Source organism: Misgurnus anguillicaudatus, chromosome 19 (genome assembly GCF_027580225.2).
Source record: "Misgurnus anguillicaudatus chromosome 19, ASM2758022v2, whole genome shotgun sequence".
NCBI lineage: Eukaryota > Metazoa > Chordata > Actinopteri > Cypriniformes > Cobitidae > Misgurnus > Misgurnus anguillicaudatus.
Genome location: NC_073355.2, coordinates 21933874 through 21955036, shown reverse-complemented (window position 1 = coordinate 21955036; position 21163 = coordinate 21933874). Strand labels below are relative to the sequence as shown.

Below are 21163 nucleotides of genomic sequence, written 5' to 3'. Positions count from 1 at the left end.
ATCAGAAACTAAAAACAAAAGTATTTTTACCAGCAATCCCAGACTGTTGGATCTCACTGTATTCTTTTCATAACAGTGAAATGTCAGGCATTTTTTAAAGTGTTTGTGTAAGAAAAGAACCATCATGCTGGCACTTTAGCTTCCTGACCCTCATGAGCCCCTGGACCGGCACGGAACGTTCCTCCTGGGCCTTGCCAAAGCTCTGAAACATGACTCGGGAGAGTGACACAGCCTCAGACACACACACACACACACACACACACAGAGATGCGTGTCTGTGAAAAGGGTCAAGGTGAGGGGGGGCTAGAGTTACAGCTGATGTGAAACGAGTCGGTTTACAGCCGGGATCAATTCCGATTAACCTCACGGAGTCACTAGACCAAAAGACTGAATGAGAGCCAACATGCATAGCGACCATTAACAGGAACCCACAGGCGAATGAAGCACCGCGGCTCATGTCTGCCGGTGGGTGGGCGGTTGACGGGGTCAGATGGGATGGTCATCTCAGTGGGTAGAAATACATGGTTGTGTAAACGGGTCTCCTTGTAATTTTCCTGGAAATCAACTTTAACTAGGATCCGCTCATAAACAGTATTTATTGCAAATTGCAGTCTGCTTACTGCCTGTATGGTGAAACAGTGGCGTTATTGAGTACAGAGCCATTTACGAAAATTGTTGGCGAAACGGAGAGAGCCAAGTAAATCCCTCAGGACACTTAAACGTGCTCTGTACTCATCACCTTACAAAATACCGGACGCTTTGCTGTCTGTGTGTTTTTCTTTAATACAGACACAACACAGCTCAAAGCAGGAAATGTTGCCCTCATTTTTGCCTTATATGTCTGACACTTCCTTTCTTTTTGTGCACATTTATTATAAATATCAACTCTTTCTACGCCAGCGTTTTAAACAAAAGTTGCCAGCTGGCGGCAGTATTTTTTTATGATTTTAACAAAAGTTTAATGCCTTCCAGAAAATGTTCTTTAAAGCAACTGAGTTTTTTTACCTTAAAATAACGTTGCCAAAAAAGTTTCAGTCGATCATCCACTCAAAACGGGGTGAATGGCACCTTCATATTCGCTTTGCAGCCCTCTATCGGCCAAAACCGCACTAAAGAAGTTTCCAACCGTCGGGTAGCAGTCCTGTAGTTTGAGTGAAAACTACAAAAACTTGCTTTACGGCAGACCTACAATCCAATCAGAGCCAGCTATGCTGCAGTATTTACGACATTGGTAATGGACAATTACGCTTCTAACCTGTAGGGGGAGCAAAGAGGAAAAACTCTTTAGTGTTGCTTTAAATATGTAAACATACAATATATCAAATGAAAGAACAGACCCTCTGCTTTAAAAAAAAAGCTCATACTACCTTCATTTGTTCTCTTTTTATCACCTCATATTATTTATTATGACTCAACTTGTATACTTAAAGGACAAGTTCGGTATTTTACACTTAAAGCCCTGTTTTCAGATTGTTTAATATTGTTTGTATGCAGCCATTGTAGAGGAATGGGTGATACAACAAACACCCGAAAATTCTCGGGCCAGCATCATATGTCCAAATTTCAGTCAAAACCGTCTATTTCATCATAAATAATCTGAAAACAGGGCTTTAAGTGTAAAATACCAAACTTGTCCTTTAAATGTTCTGATTTCTTTGTATGAATTCAATATTTGGTTTGATTGCTACATCTGGTGGAAATTTTGTGTCAATAGCCCACTTAGAAATCCCCTTACTGATAAAAATGCTGATGTGTCAAATACTTATTTTCCTCTCTGTAGGTGAACTATTCCTCTATCACATAAAGTAAGTTGAAAGAAGATTAAAGCCACCAACAAATCCTCTAGCAGGGAAGGACAGTGTGTGTATATTTTTCTGTCCATTGGGTGTGAAGGGTACTGGCCAGGGTTGGTCCAGGGGGATGGGTGGGGCAGAACTTGGTTGGTGTTGCGTGTAGACGAATTGAGCACAAAAGCTCTCTCTGTTTCTTTGTCAGTGCAGTGACCGGCCTTCGTTTCAAATGTTATGTTTTGCCCGCAGCAGTCGAGTGCCCAGGATTGCTAAGTGCGGGTGCTTGAATCCACTGCTGAATGAAGTAGCACAGAAGAGAGGCTGTTATTAAGTGCACTTGTTTTAAGGTGTATGGGCGTGTGTGTTTATGATCCTGTTACAAAAATGTCCCCAGAACTTTTGGAATAACTCCTTGAGGGATTACCTCAAAGTAAAAATGACTCATAAAGAGAATAAATAATGATTATATTTACTTATCAAAACTAGGCTTAGGGTTGTTTTTAAGAATAGATTGATAGAAGCTAGACTTTAACAATGCCAATGCAAAACATGATACGGTGCTGATGGTGTTATGGGTGGTTGCCAGGGCTTTGCTGTTGAACATTGCTGTCTGTTACAGTAGGTAGGGTTTGGCCAGGTGACTACTTGTCTCGTTGTGCATTGTCTGTTTTTTAATGTTAGTCTGTGACTGCTCAGAAAAGTACAAGCAAAACTTCAATACTCCAGGTTAGGAGTTTGAGCAGGTAGCACCACTAATTATAATTAGCTTAGTTTCAGATCAGTAGAGGTCAGTGGGAAGTCCCCATTTAGATGGCTAGGTTTTTGTGCGCATGTGTGGTAGTTTCAGAATTGACAGTATTGTAAGGCAAAAAGGAAGTGTGGTCAGTTTTGTATCGCTCAGCATTATATCCACAAAGAGTCTCCAACCCAGGGAGACTTCAGTAGGGGAACTGAAAACTTTAGTGTAGTGCCAGGTATAGCCGTAGCAAAAGCGAAAATGCAGTTATATTAAGGCTCACATCTTTAGACTAAGAAGTGTAAAGGCTGTGTATTTGACTTGATAAAACTAGTCATTTACATTCATGCATATGTCACACACACTTAATTTTGACACGCTATTCAAAAGCCAAATTAAATACCATTGGGCACTATACATGTCACTTTGCTTGGCTCTTCCTGTCTAAGTGGGTGGTTTTAGCTGCAAAAAAGGCACAGAGGTCCGTCTACATGAGAATTATTGCCTCCAAACAACCTCAAGGTTTTGCCATTGCTTGGAGACCAAATGGTACATTTGCTTGTGGTTAGACACGTTGCGCTACATCAAAGGGTTTCCAGGTCATTCAGGTTGACCTTTGCTGGATTCCAGCTGCAGTTCATCAGTACGAGCTTTGAGAAGGTACAGGGGGATGCCGGGCCCAAGGAATGCACTTAAGAATCCGGATGTCCTCTCGAACCGTTGCCCGCAATGGTGTCAATCATCTGTGCTGACGTCAACCGCCAAAACAATTCTGACAGCTAGTCTATGGAGTGCTCTACAAGAGTAAACATTGTGTACTTGTGTATTTACAACCAGTCAGGGCGACAATGAAAATACATTTACGCCCGTGGGACATACTGGTATTAGATATTTGGTGAAATGCCAAACCATAATTCAAAATGCATTGAATATGAAGTACCAAATCAAACCACATGATGTTTCTTATATAATATACAGTATCAAAACGGGTCAGCTCGCTCATGTACTGCAGATCCTTAGAGATTATGATCACTACTGTCTGTCTACTGGAAGTGAAATGGATGGATCAATAACTGCCATGTGTTCTTTCTTTTTTTTGTTTTTTAGGGGCAGCTAGAGGTCACCATGACTCCACCCTCTCGTTCAGTCAATGGCACTCCCTGGTGAGTTCAGAAACTAATGCCGATATTGAAAATGTGTGTGCTTGTGTGATCTAAAGTCATTTGCATATTGGGGAGTGTCCAACAGATAATTAGCATTTACTGCAGTGGCGGCCGGTGACTTATTATTTTTTTTGAGGGCGCACGATGCGAAGTTCATCACAAAATGTAAGTAGCCCGTCATGTTTGGTTCGTAATTTCAAAATATGTGTTCTGCACGTCGAGTGATCCTGTATGCATCACGTGTCTTGTCAAAATGGGTGCCTGCTGCAGACGCGTCTAAAGGGTTTATGATAAAGAGACGCTCACGTTTGCCAGATACTCGCATAATCTCATGCGTAATCAGAGTTTAGTGTTAAGGGAGTGTCTTGCGTGTATTTTGTGAACGTGAGCGTCTCTTTTATCATAAACGGTTTTCACGTGTGTGCAGCAGGCACTTATTTTGATGAAACACGTGATGCACATGGTTCACATGACGCAACAAACACATATTTTAAAAACGTGAGCAACAAACATGACACTCTGAACACTTATTTTGAATTTGCGCCCCTCGGATGAGCAGTCACGAGCCGCCACTGATATAATGCCTTCATGAAGATCCAAAAAGGTTTTTGTGCAGGGTAGTGGTAGTGGATAGACAATAAATATTCAAGGATTACAATGTTTGACCCACATAGCCTTAAAGGGACAGTTCACCCAAAAATAAAAATAAATTACCCCACGATTTACTCACCCTCAATCCATCCTCGATCTATATGGTTATCTTTTTTCAGACAAACACAATCTGAGTAATATTAGAAAATGCCGTGGCTGTTCCAAGCTTTATAATGGTATTAAATAGTGCTTTTAATTTGAAACCCAAAAAAGTCCATCCATCCTTCACAGAAGTAGTCCACACAGCTCCAGAGGGTTAATAAAGGCCTTCTGACTGAGGGCTATTGATGTGATTTTGTAAGAAAAATATTAATATTTAGGGGTGCACCGATAAATGCTGATATACACTAATAATACGTGGCCGATAACTATTCTGAATCGCACAGCCTATATTATTCACAGCTATTTCATATACTTAAATGCTTTTGATCAGTAAGTCCTTATCGATCTGAAATAACTCTTAGTTTGAGTCGTTTATAACATGCATTTGAAAAAGCAATACTCATCAAACATAATCATTATACATATTCTTTATTATCATGAAAATACCTAAAAAGGTTTGAAGAACAGCAATGTAAGCCATTTCCTGTAGATGCGTGTATGGTTCTTCGTCTGCAGCGCATATTGCGTTTCTGCACGAGAGCGCCCCCTGGCGTTTGGATGTAGCGGCATTTCACCGTAATTCAATGAGAAGCATTACAAGCATCATCGGCCGATTTATCGGAGCACCCCTATCAATATTTAAAACTTTCCAAACTAAAATAACCAGCTTTCGGCAACCACCGACTGTAACGTGTTTATGTTTATTTTGGCTTTGTTATACACTTATTTGTTTCTGTACTTCATTTACAGTATTAGCCATATTGTCATGTTTTAGAAAACGTGCTTTATATGTCACGTGTGTGTGTATTTATGTGTGTCTTTGTGGTTGTTGATTTGTGTTTGTGTGTGTTTGAGTTTATTTTTTGTAAATTCTCCTAGTGTATTGTGGGTGTAGCTGACTGTACCCTTCACAAAATCTCTTTATTTTTTGTGAATAACAAATTGTCTTTGAATTGTCTAAGAAGCTTTAATACAGTGCACACATCAGCAACACTTAGCACTTTAAGTTATACAACCACTTGTAAGATAATGGTATGTAGGCCAGCCTGACTGTTTTGTGACACACTTTGGGTGTGTCACAAAACAAACACTCAAACAGAAAGTCCTTCTTGATTGAGGTTGATTGATATTAACCCGTCTCACCAAAACAGTGTAAAGAAGTGTTACTGTAGTATGCTAGCTGTGAACATAGAAATAGATTTGTGTGTCTGTGTGTGTGTGTGTGTTTAAGCAGGATGAGATTTGCATGAAAACTTCTCGCAGGCAGTGACTCATTTTTATGGTTGTTGAGGTCAGACTTAAGACCTCAACAACCTCAAGAAGACTGAAGAAGAACTATAAGTGGTTTTTATATTGAAGGTATAGTTCATCCAAAAATGAAAATCCTGTCATCGTTTACTCATCCTCATGTTGTACTGAATTTCTTTTTTCTGATGAACACAAAAGAAGATATTTTGCTAAATGATGGTAAACACACTGTAACCATTGACTTACATAGTAGGAAAAACACATATTAGGGAAGTATTGTGATAAATGATGAAGAAGATATTTTGATAAATGATGGTAAGCACACAGTTGACGGCACCCATTGAATTCCAACACATTTCCTACTATGAAAGTCAATGGTTACAGTCAGCTGTGTGCATACAATCATTTATCAAAATATCTTCTTTTGTGTTCATCAGAAGATTTTTATACAGGATTAGAACAACATGAGGATGAGTTTTCATTTTTGGGCGAACTATCCCTTTAAGATCATGAGTGTACAACCCCCACACAAAACCTTTGACATTATTACTTTAGTTTTAAAGCAAGACATTAATGTTGCCAACTGAGATGCATTGAGATGATGTGAATAATTCGACATATTTTACTTTATTTGTAAATATAGCCAAACTTGTATACGAATACACATTTTGCCATTGCGAGTGCTTTCTGTCGTGCTCAGCTGTTTGGACAGTGTTCGTAATATTTTGGAAGCATTCTTAAGTAAACTTTATTATTTTTAGCTAAGGTTGGACATTACTACTGTCATGGCATATCAGTCTCATTTTCATTTCAAACAAAATATCTAAATTGAAAAAGACTGTAGGTATTTCAAGTCCTATTATTCAGCTGTCCATGGAAAATGCAATGTACTGTAAGTAACCAAATTGACAAGTCACAGCGTTTCCCTTGTTTTAACAGCTGACCAGTGGTGCTTTCATAGCTTCTGTATTAAGATCTGTTGGTTGTTGTTTTTGTTTTTTTGACAGCTGGTTTCTCTTTAACAGTTTTTTTTTGTGATTTTGTTTGGCAAATAGTTTTCTCAAAAGCTACTAATTGGAAATATTTTGGAAATTGAACCCACAACCTTAGCGTTGCAACACAATTTCCTATAATTAAAGGGATAGTCTACTCATTTTCAATATTAAAATATGTTACCTTAACTAAGAACCGTTGACACATCCCTCTGTCATCTGTGTGCGTGCACCTGGGCGCTGGAGCGTGCTGCGGCGCTTCGATGGCATTTGGCTTGGCCCCATTCATTCAGTTGTGCCATTTAGAGACAAAGTCAGAAGTGACCAAACACATCAACGCCCTTCCCACTCAAGACGAGTAGCCACACGAGCAAGCCTGGTGGTACAAAACAAAACGTAGCACCTTTCTAAGCGGATTCAAAAGAGGAACTATATTTTATGGCGTAATAGCACTTTTGGGAGTACTTCGACTCGGCGCAGTAACACCCTCCCTCTCCCATTATGAGATTGAGAAGGGGAGCGGACTTTTCAGGCGAGTCGAAGTACTCCCAAAAGTGCTACCACGCCATAAAACACAGTTCCTCTTTTAAATCCGCTTAGAAAAGCGCTACGTTTTATTTTGTACCACCAAACTTGCTCGTATAACTACTCGTCTTAAATAGGAAAAACGTTGATGTGTTTGGTCACTTCTAACTTTATCTCTAAATGGTACAATTGAATGAATGGGGCTAAGCTAAATGCTATCGAAGCGTCGCAGCGCGGTCCAGCGCTTACGTGCACGCACACAGATGATAGAGGGATGTATCAACAGTTCTTAGTTAAGGTAATAACATATTTTAATAATGAAAATGAGTAGACTATTCCTTTAAGCTACAGGAAAGTGCATGCATAGTGTAGCATATAGCATTGTATCAGAAACATTTGCAAATGCTATCTCAAACAGTAATGTATGATTAAAACACACATACAGTACACACAATCAGCAAATACACACGTGGACAAATGTGCATGAGTATTTCACCAAAAGGCGTCGCTTATTTAAACGTACCGTGATTCATTTTACTTCGATCAAAATCACCTTATGACTACAGTTCAACATGTCACAGAATTGCACTATGGATGATGTTGTACTCTGTAGCATGCATAACGAAAGTACACACTCAAAAGTGCAGAATACTATTACTTTATCATCACGTCATGGTGATGTAGCAAATTCGTCTATGACTATTCTGCTATTTTTTGCGTTGGGAAAATTATTCATTTAGTTTTATAAAGTGTTTGTGTAATGGATAACTAGGCTAAAGCCCTATTTGGACGGGATTCGTTTTACAGGGGGACCTCTGAGAAAATCGTGCTTCTCAGAGGTCCTCTGTGTTTTTAATCCCGTCCGAATCGGCCATGTCTGTGTTTTTCTCTGACGACCTCTGTAAAAATTCCAGAGCAATTTACCTACTGTTTTTCCACCGAACTCAGAGGTCCTCTGAGAAATTGAATCCCGTCCGGATGCAAATGTCTGTGTTTGCCCGCAATATCTTTTGAAAACGCGGTTCATTTCGTGTTTTGGCCAACGTGATCTGCCGTAAGGTCTTACTAATGCGCGTATATTGTGGGGCTGTCCACACGGAGATGCGTATCACTGTATACGTATAAATTTGTTATCGTATTGGCGTTTCATCCACACGGATCCGGCGTTTTGGGAGACTGAATTCGCTATTTTTTGAAACCGGGTCATAAAGTGGAAAAATCTGAAACCGACACCCTTGCGGTTTCGTCTGTACAGCCGAAAACGTCATCACATCATGTGTCGGAAGCGTCACACGTAACAGCAACAACAATAACGGCGGACTACGTGATTGTGTTCGTGCTACAGAAGCTACTAAAGCCTACTAGCTTTATTACAGCAAAATCTATTGCTTCTATGCAATTGTGGTGAGCAACAAGCAATAATGGACAACACCATACGTTGGTTATGCGCATGCTCAAAGTCTTCTTCCCCGTGTATAGTGTATATCTGTGGCAGAATTACAGCGCCCCATACTGGTCCGGCATATATACTACACCGCTTTCAGTCGGTTTCAGTGGTTTCGTGTTTACGGATTATTTTTTCCATAGACTGTAAAAAAGATGGACGACGCCTGTTCGATCTCTTCCATTGGTGAAAAGTGAAGCCGCAAGTGTCCCGATATGGCGCTGACATCTTGGGTCTTGAGTCTGCGCAATAGCGATTTCGGGACCAGTCCTGCGCAGTAGTGAGCAGGAAGGGAAGGCGAAGTCAAAACCCCGCCCTCGCTCTCGTAGAATGCGCATATCACACGATATCACAGCTGTCAATCATGACGTGACACCACCGTTTTTATATCATTAAATAACTAACTAAACACAAACCTATTTTAAAAACAAACACTTGAATTTACATCAGCGTGATAAAAACTACAGTAAATGACAGAAACCAGCTTTGGAAAAAAGATAATTGAAGTGTAATTAATTTTTTAGTTGGTCTCAAGTCCCATTGAATAACATGGGGAGGCGGGCTTTATGACCTATACTGGGACCGGTCACTGGGGGGCGATCAAGACGTTTTGGCTTCACTTTTCAGGGCTTGTGCGGCACGCTTGATTTTTTCAGAGCAAGGAAAAAAAATGATCGGATAGGGAATGCACCGGCTTCGTGTGGACATAGCCTGTATTTCCTGAGTCCCATTCATAATGTTTTTTCGCATTCGGCAAAATAAAGTAATTAAATCAAGACGAGCTAAATATCATACACTGTTAAGACTAAACACTGTAATATCATTAACATTATAAGAAACTCCGTTCAAAGTTGTTCAACTCCGGAATGGTAATGTTAATTAATAAAGATATTAAATTTTATTAATCATTATTTCTTCATTTCTTTGTGTTTGTTATAAGCAGACAGTTATATAAAACACTTAGGCTAACGTTACTTTAGTAGGATTTGTATATTTTATTTTGATTTGTTAAGATTAGATTAATAAATTACATGTTCTGTCATAATTTTACATTTAAAGCAAAATATTTAACATTACAAACACGCGTATCCAGAGCACGTGCTACTGCAAAGCCCAAATGCATAAAACAGACACTCCCATCTCTGGAATAGCCTGCATCATTTTAATCCCGTCCGAATCGGTACATAAAATCACAGACGTCCTGGGGGACACGCTGAGACTCAAACGTCGTTTGGAAAACTAATCCCGTCCGAATAGTGCTTAAGACTTTATTATTGGTGGCTATTGATTAATCGGGTTTTTGATGACGTCTTTCTCTCTCTCCTACTGTAAGTTACATGGAGTTTTCAGTAAAATCCCCTTATGCAGTACACAAACACGCACTGTATACACACGCATACCAAAGAAATCCCATTGATCAACTGACGTTTGAAACGTGGGCTGTTTTCTTTGCTTTCTACCTTTTCTTCATCCCTCCATTTCTTTTATCAGTTTCCTGTCGATGTGGACCACACAGATGGTTTAGGTTAGCGAGCCTATGGCACAGCGAGCATCAGAGAAGCTTTACACACACACCAATCTTTTCATATTAACCATTCTGCCAGCCAGCATTTTTAACAATGAGTTTTCAGTTCCATGACGTTATTGAAGTAAAAACATACAGTCATTTGAACAGGTTGTTGATTCACGTGCTAGATGGTCAAAAGAGCTAAATAAATATAGAGTTAGCCCTAGGGGGAACCATAGACTGGGGGGAACGTGTGATGTGAGGAGAAAAGAGTCGGATTGCAGAGGTTTTTAACCAGATGGACTGCAGTCTATCAAAAGCAAACACAATGTTGCTTGTTAAGGCATTTCATTTTTTTCGATTTTAACCAAACAGTTAATGCATTCTGCTTTTTTATATTGAAAAAAATAAATAAATATTAGATAGCATTTAATTGTATTTACACCACAGCGACTCTCCCAATGATCTCGCTTTTTAACCCATATGTATATTGTCTAAGTCAACATTCCACTTGATTGACAGGCCAGTTTATTATTTTTATTATTTTATCTTACACGTCTGTTTATGTATTTCTCTCCCGCTGTTTCTCCCTCCGGGATCCCACGTCTGGATTCAGAGAGAGGCGCATTCGTTTTCCTCTCCTCCTTTTATTATTCGTGTCGATTAATCCTGCATGACAAATTGCTTCCCGCTTTGCTCTCCCTCTTACAGGAAGTCAGCTCGTAGGCCCCTCTCGGGAGGCGCTGCAGTGAACTCTGGGAAAAGAGTGGGTAGCGGTGGGACGTGTTTGGATGGGTTTGATTGGACAGCTGTGGAAACTTCGGAGACCCCACCCCCCCGGTCCAAAATACACACACGCTTATCTTCCACCTCTCTTGCTCGCCCACACACCCATCCAAAAGATGTACTACGGCATCCAAACCTGTGATCCAGCTGTGACTATTGAAAAACCCCTACTTTACAATTTCCAGACGTAAACTTCAAACACGCCTCCACATTTAATACACACATCGCAAATCTGCCCCTAATATTCAGTCCCACACACAGGAAGCAACAACTGTAAATGAGACAGCCTTCAGATCACTGCTGTTTCTCGGCAGTGATTCAGATTTTTAGTTAAAGTCCTAAATAATCTCAAAATGTGGGCAAAACTTGTGCTTAGGAATTTAAACATGAGTCGTAAAAATTTGTGCGAGATGATACAAATGAAACCAAAGCACTAACCATTGTTGTTACTCTCCCCCACACGTCATTTAAACGTGATCCGATTCGCAGGTATTCCGATACAGTGATCCTTTTAACAGAACGCCCTTCATGTCTACACACCTTCTTTCTTAAGAAGGAAGTATCTCTTTTCTATGCCGCTCTTTCTGTGACCTAGTCGGTGCGTACGGGTTTGGCCCAGTGCCATGCTGATGTCATTGCGCGCCACTTATCTTATCCTATGTAATAGATCAAACACCGAGCCAAAGCCAAGCCTCCGCTTTATCGGTGCATTTGCGTGTAGGTGTGACATTTCAAGTTTAGACTCACAATGACTGCAGACACACGCGTGCGTGTTTGTATGTATGTGTGTGCGTGTATATTGTGAGGTTTGAACGAGACGTGACCTGCTTCTTGACTTTCGGGAGCGGGTATTGTTAGGTAATTCACCACAACTAATTGTGTTGCCTGTTATCTGGCTCAGAGGGTCCAAGGTTCTCGTATTGATCTAAAGTCGCTTATTCACTCGTGAAGGGCACCGGTGTTTAGAAAGCCGAAAGTCTAGTGAAAGACTACTGTCACCCCTATTTCCTGCCTTTCTTTTTGCTTTTTTACTTACTAAATGTATTTTCTCAGGGGAAAGGGCAGATAAGGTGATATTGTGATCATTCCTGATAATAAAGGTTCTTGGAGATTACACCGCGCCTTGGGTTCAACAAGGAGCCATTTTATATTCAGAACCATTATAAACAATATAAAGTGTTTTTTTTAAGTGGACTAAAGCACCCCATGAAATAACTTCACTATAAAAAAGATTTGTTGGAAAAAAATGTGTAAAAAAAGTAAGTTACATGGTTGAGTTCATTTAACTTATAATTATAAGTAGACGTAAAAAAGCTGTGTAAAAATTGTTGTGTCAACTTATATTTTTTAAGTTGAATTAACTCACATTTTTTAGACAACCAAATAACTTTGAACCAACTTTTTACAGTGTTGAAAAGTGTAGTTTTTATACTATATTTCCAACTGAAACTAGAAGTTTGGGCAGAATCCTTCCTTTTTTGGAATAGCCTGTATTATATGGCCCTGTCATGGTTCGATAGAGAATTTAAAGGATTAGTCCATTTTTTCCAAAATCCAGATAATTTACTCACCACCATGTCATCCAAAATGTTGATGTCTTGTCTTTGTTCGGTCGAGAAGAAATTGTGTTTTTTGAGGAAAACATTCCAGATTTTTCTCATTTTAATGGACCCCAACACTCATAACAGTTTTAATGCAGTTTAAAATTGCAGTTTCAAAAGACTCTAAATGATCTCAGAGGCATAAGGGTCTTATCTAGCGAAATTATTGTCATTTTTGGCAAGAAAAAAAAAAATGCACTTTTAAACCACAACTTCTCGTCTTATTTCGGTCATGTGACACGCTAGCGCGACCTCATGTAATACGTCATCACGTCAAGAGGTCATGGATGACGTATCCGAAACTACGCCCCAGTGTTTACAAGTGTAGAGAAAGAGGACCGCCGCGACGTTGTTGTATGTTGAATGATACTAATTAATGTCTTTGTGTCAGTTTATTGTTTAAAATGGTCGGCAAATGTGCTTTTCATATATGTAACACGTGACCTTTCAACGTCATTACGCAATTACGTGAGGTCGCGCTGGCTCGTCACACTGCCGGAGAAAGAAGAGAAGTTGTCATATTTTTTATTTTTCAAAAATGACAACCCTTTCGCTAGATAAGAACCTTATGACTCGTTTGGGATCGTTTAGAGTCCTTTGAAACTGCAATTTTAAACTGCATTAAAACGGTTAAGTGTTGGGGTCCATTAAAGTCCATTAAAATGAGAAAAATCCTGAAATGTTTCCTCAAAAAAACATAATTTCTTCTCGACTGAACAAAGAAAGACATCAACAGTTTGGATGACATGGTGGTGAGTAAATTATCTAGATTTTTTTTTTAAGAAAATGGACTAATCCTTTAAAGAGGTTTCTTGTTGAAAACGTTTTTGTATTTATGATTTGCTACTTTGTGGTACACTTGTATGTTATGTACTAAAATCTTGTCTTCTGAAAGGTCTGACCGTTCCTGATTTTACCAAGTGAGAGATGTTCCTGGATCAACACCATTGTTGACCCTGTCCCTGGGACAACATTTGAATCAACCAATCATATTTGAAACAAGTAACTAGAAGTACAGAAACTAAATTTACAAGCTATGTTGAGTCAGCAACATCTCACACTTGACAAAATCAGGTAAAACATGTAAAAAATGGTTTGTAGCTGTCACTGAGGGGTTCATATAGGGACCATTTTTTTCTGGTCCAGTCTTTTAAGTCTCCTACAGTCTAGGTTCACTTTTCATTTTAGCACTAAAATATCAATCCTTTTAGGTCATCATTGTTGACTTTTCTCAACCGCATATTCATAAAACAGTTTTAGTTTTACTGATAGTCTAGACGGATAAAAAAACAGTTATAGCCCATGAGACATGAGTCATAAATCCCATCTCCTCTTTTACCCCCCATATCCATCTATAAGAGACCCTACTTCCCTTTAAAGTCTGCATATAGCCGAGCATGTTTAACTGAGCCCATTCCAATCCGACATGCCCGATAGAGACGGACCTCTGCTCATTTTATCTAAGTGCGTTAATGCCGTCTAGATTAGGATGAGGGTTATTCTCATGCCTGAGGCACAGGAAAGGTTTTTTGTTAAAACAGATCAGCTCTTCGCTAGGATCTATAAACCGGTTCTGACAGGTTCCGACCGGCTGTTTCCAGCTCTCAATGGAGGCTTCCTCTTTCTTTCTCTCTCTCTCTCTCTCTCTCTCTCTCTCTCTCTCTCTCTCTCTCTCTCTCTCTCTCTCTCTCTCTCTCTCTCTCTCTCTCTCTCTCTCTCTCTCTCTCTCTCTCTCTTTCTCTTTCTCTCGTTCTGATGTATGTCTGTAAACTCTTGACTCCGTCTGAGCTTCAACTTAAATTAGAGAGTGATGCAAATCCCCAGTGATCTGCCATTGATGCTTCTACACGCACGCAGACACTCATAAACAGACCTGTAAATAAATGTACACGGCACATTGAAACGGTTACAGATATGCAAAGAGCACACAAATACTCAGACGTATGCATGTCATACCTTGGGTCAATGACAGGGCAACATACTCTTTGTAGTGATTTAAAATACGGCACAAGTGTGTGCGACTGTGTGCATGATCGATCAGATCGACCATCAGATCCTGTACTCACACCAGGCCAATGAGTTTTCGTGACTCTCTGTGATTGACCAATTAGAGGGAGAAACTTACAAGTCTGGTGCATTAGCGAGATCATTAGCTAAATCAAGTAAAGACTTTAGACACCAGGAACTTCAGTAATGTCTTGTTTGGTTAAGTAAAGCACTGTCACATACGAATCCTTTGCTGAAGCCTCACAGTGATCGTGTATTAAGTTGTTTTGATATCAGAATAAATCCCTGCATATGAAATCGGATAAAATGCATATGCAAAAGGAATAGTATGTCCAGAACCTACAGTAGTATCCAAAAATGTAGGCGAGACATAACCAAATGAATTATTACTTCCACTGAAATTGCATCACATGGATACTTGTCTATCCCATGAGGCCACAAAAAGAAAATATAAAAAATTTAGTCAGGTGACTCAAGTGTAAGTAATATATTTACCAAGAAAGGTATTCTTTGTGCTTAAATTGTACTTGTTTAACATGAATGTATCCATACCCACATACACTATATATAATTTCATGGAACGTGCATAAGGTATGCAATGGCACAATATGTGTCTGGTTCAAATTACATGTGGTCCCACTTTGGTGACATCAATTAATGTTGTTATTCTACTCAGTTGAAGAAATCCCTTACCGTGGGTTCACACCAGCCACGTTTGAGGCGCCAAAATCGCGTCAAACGCGTCTAGTTTACCGCTTGTACATTTTGAGGTTATTCGCTTCATTCGCACGTGAAATTCTGGTCATCGAGACATTCACGCGGAAATTTGCGTCATGGGAGGGGCTTCTGCGACTCCGCTCGCTTTCTGTAATCATGTCTCTACTAGAGCTAGCTCCTGTTTGGTTAACGCGCCGTGTTTTTCTGACGAAGTTCAAATTGTTCAACTTGCGCATTTGCCGCAGCAAGCTTAATTCGCGCGGACGAGATGCACGAATGAGGCGGAATTGCGTCTACCGCACAGCACTAAACCACTCATTCGTGCCGCCAGACCTCCAGATGTGCATCAACGCGTCTTGACAATGCCTTAACATTTGAAATCACTCGCGCTTGACACCTCTACTGCGGCTGGTATGAACGCAGCATTAGATTATGAAAAGTTAAGGAATTGTAATTATAACCGTGGGTTCACACCAGCTGCATTTGAGGCGTTAAATTCGCGCCTAGTTTGCCACTTGAACATTTTGAATTTACTCGCTTCATTCGCGAGTGAAAGCCGCAAAGGAAATTCTAGTCATCGAGACATTCATGCGGAAATTTGCGTCATGGGAGGGGCTTCTGCGACTCCGCTTGCTTCCTGTAATCACGTCACTACTAGAACAAGCTCCTGATTGGTTAACGCGGCACGTTTTTTCGGTTTTCCAAAATTCTAATTTTTCAACTCGCATGTTTGCCGCGACAATGCTCAATTTGCGCCATTTGCGCAAACAAGGCGGAATCGTGTCTACCGCGCCACGCTAAACGGCTCATTCGCACCGCGAGACCTCCAGACGCGCTTCGACGCGTCTTTACATCGACTTAACATTGAAATCACTTGCGCTTGATGCCTCTACCGCGGCTGGTCTGAACGCAGCATAATGCTACGTACACACCAAATGCAGGGCATCGCGTAACTCCCTCTAGATTACTTGCAGGTTTTACCTTCGTGTCATGCAAATTTATCACTCAAGTTGAATATTTTTCGCGTTTGAGGCGAATAGTGCGTATTTTCGCTGCAAATGCCCCGCCTATATCGCGTCTTTTACATCGCCCCATGCCCTGATTGCCTCTTTGCATTGACTTTGTATGTAATCTACTCATGCAAATCATTGAACTCGCATCTGGTGTGAACCCACAGTAAGAGTATTGTCACTATTGTCACTTGAACCGGCTACTGGTGTGCAAGTAGTGATTTGGCAGTTTGCAACCATGATTTACCCATGGCTTGTTTCTTGTGGTGTTCGAACCAAGTAGAGGAAGAAGTCATGGCAAAACCTCAAAACATTAAGTATCTCTAAAAGGCCCAAAATGTACTATTTATGATACGGCAGGGCAAGAAAAATTGAATTGCTGGGGTCTCTGGAGACCATATATATCCCTGGGGTACTTGTGCCCTTCTCTGTCCCAGACCACTGTCCTTTTCCTTCTCCTCGACTCTTCCTCTATTTCTTTCTTTGCGTGCGAGCGTCCTTGGCGTCTCTTAGTCACGTTTATTTTCAGTCTTTTCCCTGGCTGCCAGACCGATAAAGCCCTGCCTGCCTGGCCATGGTGGCGGAGGGGTGTGTGTGTTTTGTTTGTGTATATCTGTGCGTGTGAGATGTGAAATCTCTGCATATGTGAAGTGGTTAGGGGTCCGTTTTAGCAGCAGCGGTGTGATTTGTGTGTATACGTGTATGTATATGTGTGTTAGGGGCTGGTGAGGGGGGTATACAGTACTTACTGGGTTACAGTAGGAACATTGCTGACATGTTGTGTGCATTTCATTCAGTCTGACAGGGGGTTCTGAGGAGAGAAGAAGCCTCATCACAGAGAAGACTAAGATGAAGATGGAGGAAGACCCCGAGGTGCTCGTAAAGGGTAAGAACGAGATTCTGCTACCTGATTGCTTTGTATCTGTAAACTGACAGTATTCATTGTTTGCATGCACTGGTGCATGTGTGTCATTTTGAATTTAATCTTTGGTCAATCTGACATCTTTTGTACTTGTTTTAAGCTTAAAAGTTGTGCAAATACCGTAGCTGTTTTGATATGACAATCAGATGATCTTAAATCAATCTGTAAACATCCCAGATAAACTATATCTGTATGCATGCATGCACACCTACAGTACAAAGACGTTTGCTTGGCTATCTAGAATAGCTATCTATGAGGACATACCATAGACTTCTTTTGTTTATATTATGTTTCTTTTTGCATTTGCTTATTCACATAACAATATCTGAGAATGTGCCCAAAAGGAGGGTTTGTCAATCTAAAGGATGAATTTGCACCCAAACTTAGTATTTCCACACATGTTTAATAATAATAATAAGCTAAATATATGTCCTAATCCTCTTCCCCCTAAGACATTGCTTACTATGTTTATTAAGCTGTTTTACCACAACATCAGCACAGTCCACACATTCACACACATGTGGGTTTGCTCTTGAAATATTATCAATGACACGCTGATTGTCCGACGCACCGCACACCAATTGAAACGGTTAAACATCACTTAACCAGCTCTTAAGTTGCTGACCACAACTTTGTGTGATTCACAGTGTGTCTTCTATGATCTCACAGTGCGTGAATGCGAGCGCTGTGCGCTATTTGCTGCAGTAGAGTGGTAATAATACTCAATCACATGTAATGAGTAATAATAAGCAGGACAGAGTAATATTAGTGTGGAGGAGTCCAAATACTCCGCCAGCCTGTCTCATGCTGGTCCGCAGAGCTGCTAAATAAGACCGTCTTCCCCCAGTCTGGCTGGCTCGCTCTTGCACACACACACACACACACACACACACACACACACACATATATTCAAGGGAAAAGGAGGCAGGTGGTGTGCATCTGCAAGCCGCAGCGGAAAAACAGTAACATGGTCCGGGTAGCAATGTTTTTGATGAGGGTTTACCCCAAAAAAACAGCTTTGCTCGATTATTAGACACACATTTGTGCATAGACAACAAAGTTTCTGAAGGTACGGAGGGAGATTTTTATCCCTGGTCTGACCTCAGCACAACCCACTATTAAACTCCAGGAGCACTGGTTTGGTCTCGGCTGGATGTGGACGCTCTGGTTTGTGCTGTTCCGCCTTTTCCATGAGCTGAATCAGCAAAGAGCCATGTAATACATCACAAATGGTTTCTTTATGTCAGTTTGTTTGTTTTGCCTTAGCACCATTGCGTTAGCAGCTCAGAGGCCATGGGTTTGATTCCCACAGAACACACATAGTGATAATAATGCTAAAAAAGTCTATTTGATTAAAGCGTCTGCCAAATGAAATGTAATGATTTTCGGTCTGTTGCAGTACTTGAGGTTTATCATGGGTGTGTTTCACTTATTTCACAGGCTGGCTCCTACGGGAGGTTCAGGGCGGCTGGCTCAGACAAAGGAGGTTCTGGTTCGTGTTGACGGCCGATTCTCTCGACTACTACAGCGGCCCGGACAGGGATGCACGCAGACTGGGCACACTCGTGCTCACCTCACTGTGCTCTGTGCTGTGGCCCGACAAACACACCTACAAACAGACAGGTAACTCTCACACCTACAAATAAACTTTGCACACTGACACACACAGGTACCTACAAATTAACTGATAACACACTGGCACACACAGATAACTGGTACACACACCTACAAATTAACTGATATCAAACTGGCACACACCTACAAATTAACTGATATCACACTGACACACACAGATAACTGGTACACACACACACCTATAAACAGTATAACACGCTGTTTTGTATCCTAGGTGTTATGTACCGCAAATTATAAAACGGTTAGTTCCAATCCTTGATTCTGATTGGTCAATAGGTGTGCTTTATTCATGATAAAACACTGCTATGACCGCTTCACCCAACTGTTCTATTTAATATCACTGCGCCCTTAGCAACACCCTTAGCAACACATAAACATATAATGAGACAAAGTTTGAGAACAGTTTGTTGTTTTTATTTGAACTTTCATGTTATTGTTCACAGTCAGGGACTATTTTTTCTAGCAGAAGGAATGCTTTTATTGATTTAACTTCATGAAAGTTGCACAAATATTTTTTTTACTTTAATATTGTATAGTAACCGTTTTATACTCGAGGCAAGTGCTGTATCGTGAATAAGTAACGGCTGAAGGGGTTGCAGGCACTCCGCTTCGCGTCGTGCCTAACAACGCCCTTCAGCCGTTACTTATTCACGATACAGCACAGCCTCTCGTACCTTATTGCTTACTTCAAATACATACCCTAATCTAAACATAATATTTTAAATTTGATTATAGTTAAATGTGATCCCTGATCAATACGGACCAGGGCTATGGTTTTGCCACAATGCAAAATTGCTTATTTAGATAATAGTAACATTAATCATTTAATAATTTGTCATTAATCACTAATCATTAATCACATGTGTTTCTAAGCCTGGGAAAAAAAAGATTCAAGATTTGAATGGGTTATACTGAAAACGCAATAATATCACCATTTATTAAATATATTTTTTTATAATTTTTCTGTTTTCCATTATTTCTTTTTACCTTATATCTTATCCTGTCTTCTTCCTGTTTGTTCTAAAATTATTATGTTTACATACTTAATAAATATATAAATATAGCACACACACACATGATGTAAAGTGTTATTAATATATAAACAGGCCTATGCATATTAATTTGTATGTAAACAAAATAGTTTTATAATAGTTTTAGAACAAACACGTAGGCTATACATATAAGTAAAGGTAATAGAAAACAGGAAAATTATGAAATAATTAATACATTTAGCTCCGCCCACAAAAATGTCATCTTTGTTTGCAAACACGCAAAAGGTCTATTGGATCCGTGCTTATCCGGTCTTAAAGTGACAGTAGCCTAATAAACCTGCTTATGTCTTTCTCAGTAATGTTAATTAAACAACAGGAGACAAAGAGAAAATCACTTCTGTAGCATAAAAAACATTTATTTGTAACTTTGTTCTTTGCTTCTAATTTCTTGATTTGTTCTTATTTTATTTCCCCCACCCCTTTATTTGCTGATCTGAAAAAATCCTATCCGATCCATTACTCAAAAACGTATTGTGATCCAATCCATGAGTTTTGTTTTCCCTTTAACCACTATTTGATTGTTTCCAAAAGGGTTTTTTGTCAGATTTTGGACTAAATTTAGTCCTCAAAGTTTTAACTGCTCTCTGTCATAGGCGCCAGATATGCTCTATTCATTTTAATCAAAAATCTAAATCAAAAATGCTTTTGAAATTCTGGAGCTACTCTGATTGGTGGATCTCGCTAGTTGTAATATCTAAAATGCTCTGATGAATAAGATGAATAAAGGAGCGCTTGACATTTCGCACCTAAAACCACACGGAAAATGCAACCACAATGCTTTTCTCCTTTAAGCAAGCCAGTGTGATGTTTGGCCGAGCACCCACCAGCAGAAAAAACCAACACACCTACACTGTAAAAAATCATATTAAATCAACATATATTTATGTTACTTTAACTTAACAAATTAAGTTAAACAATTTAAAATTCTGTCAATTATCACAACTTAAAATAGTAGGTTGAATTGGACGTGGATAACCAAGTTGTTTTATCTTCATACTGCAAGGAACTGACAAACACACACCTAGAGTAAGAGCGGTAACACACACATAATCCTTATCCATGACATGTAATTACAAATGGCTACATTCTCCTTGAACCTCTTATGTTTGAGGAAAAACTAGGCTGTCATGAAATCAATGGCATACTGAGGAATGTTTCTCAGACTGAGCCAAGATAAACTCAATATTTCATTCAGCCTTTCACACGCTGTTTCAGGGTTCACACTCGCAAACAGAGTGACATACACCATTTTTTTTATCACCACAAGGTCAGAGG

The 21163-nt window shown here is 39.9% G+C and overlaps 1 protein-coding gene across 1 annotated transcript in view; it reads left to right on the top strand.

Annotated features, from left to right (window-relative positions):
• Positions 1-21163, top strand: part of plekhh3 (pleckstrin homology, MyTH4 and FERM domain containing H3) — a 49569-nt gene that overhangs the window by 7148 nt on the left and 21258 nt on the right. Inside the window, exons 2-4 of the mRNA XM_055192206.2 lie at positions 3634-3689; positions 17077-17165; positions 18642-18824. Of these exons, the coding sequence (XP_055048181.2) occupies positions 3634-3689; positions 17077-17165; positions 18642-18824 (328 nt within the window). The remainder of the gene's footprint in view (positions 1-3633; positions 3690-17076; positions 17166-18641; positions 18825-21163) is intronic.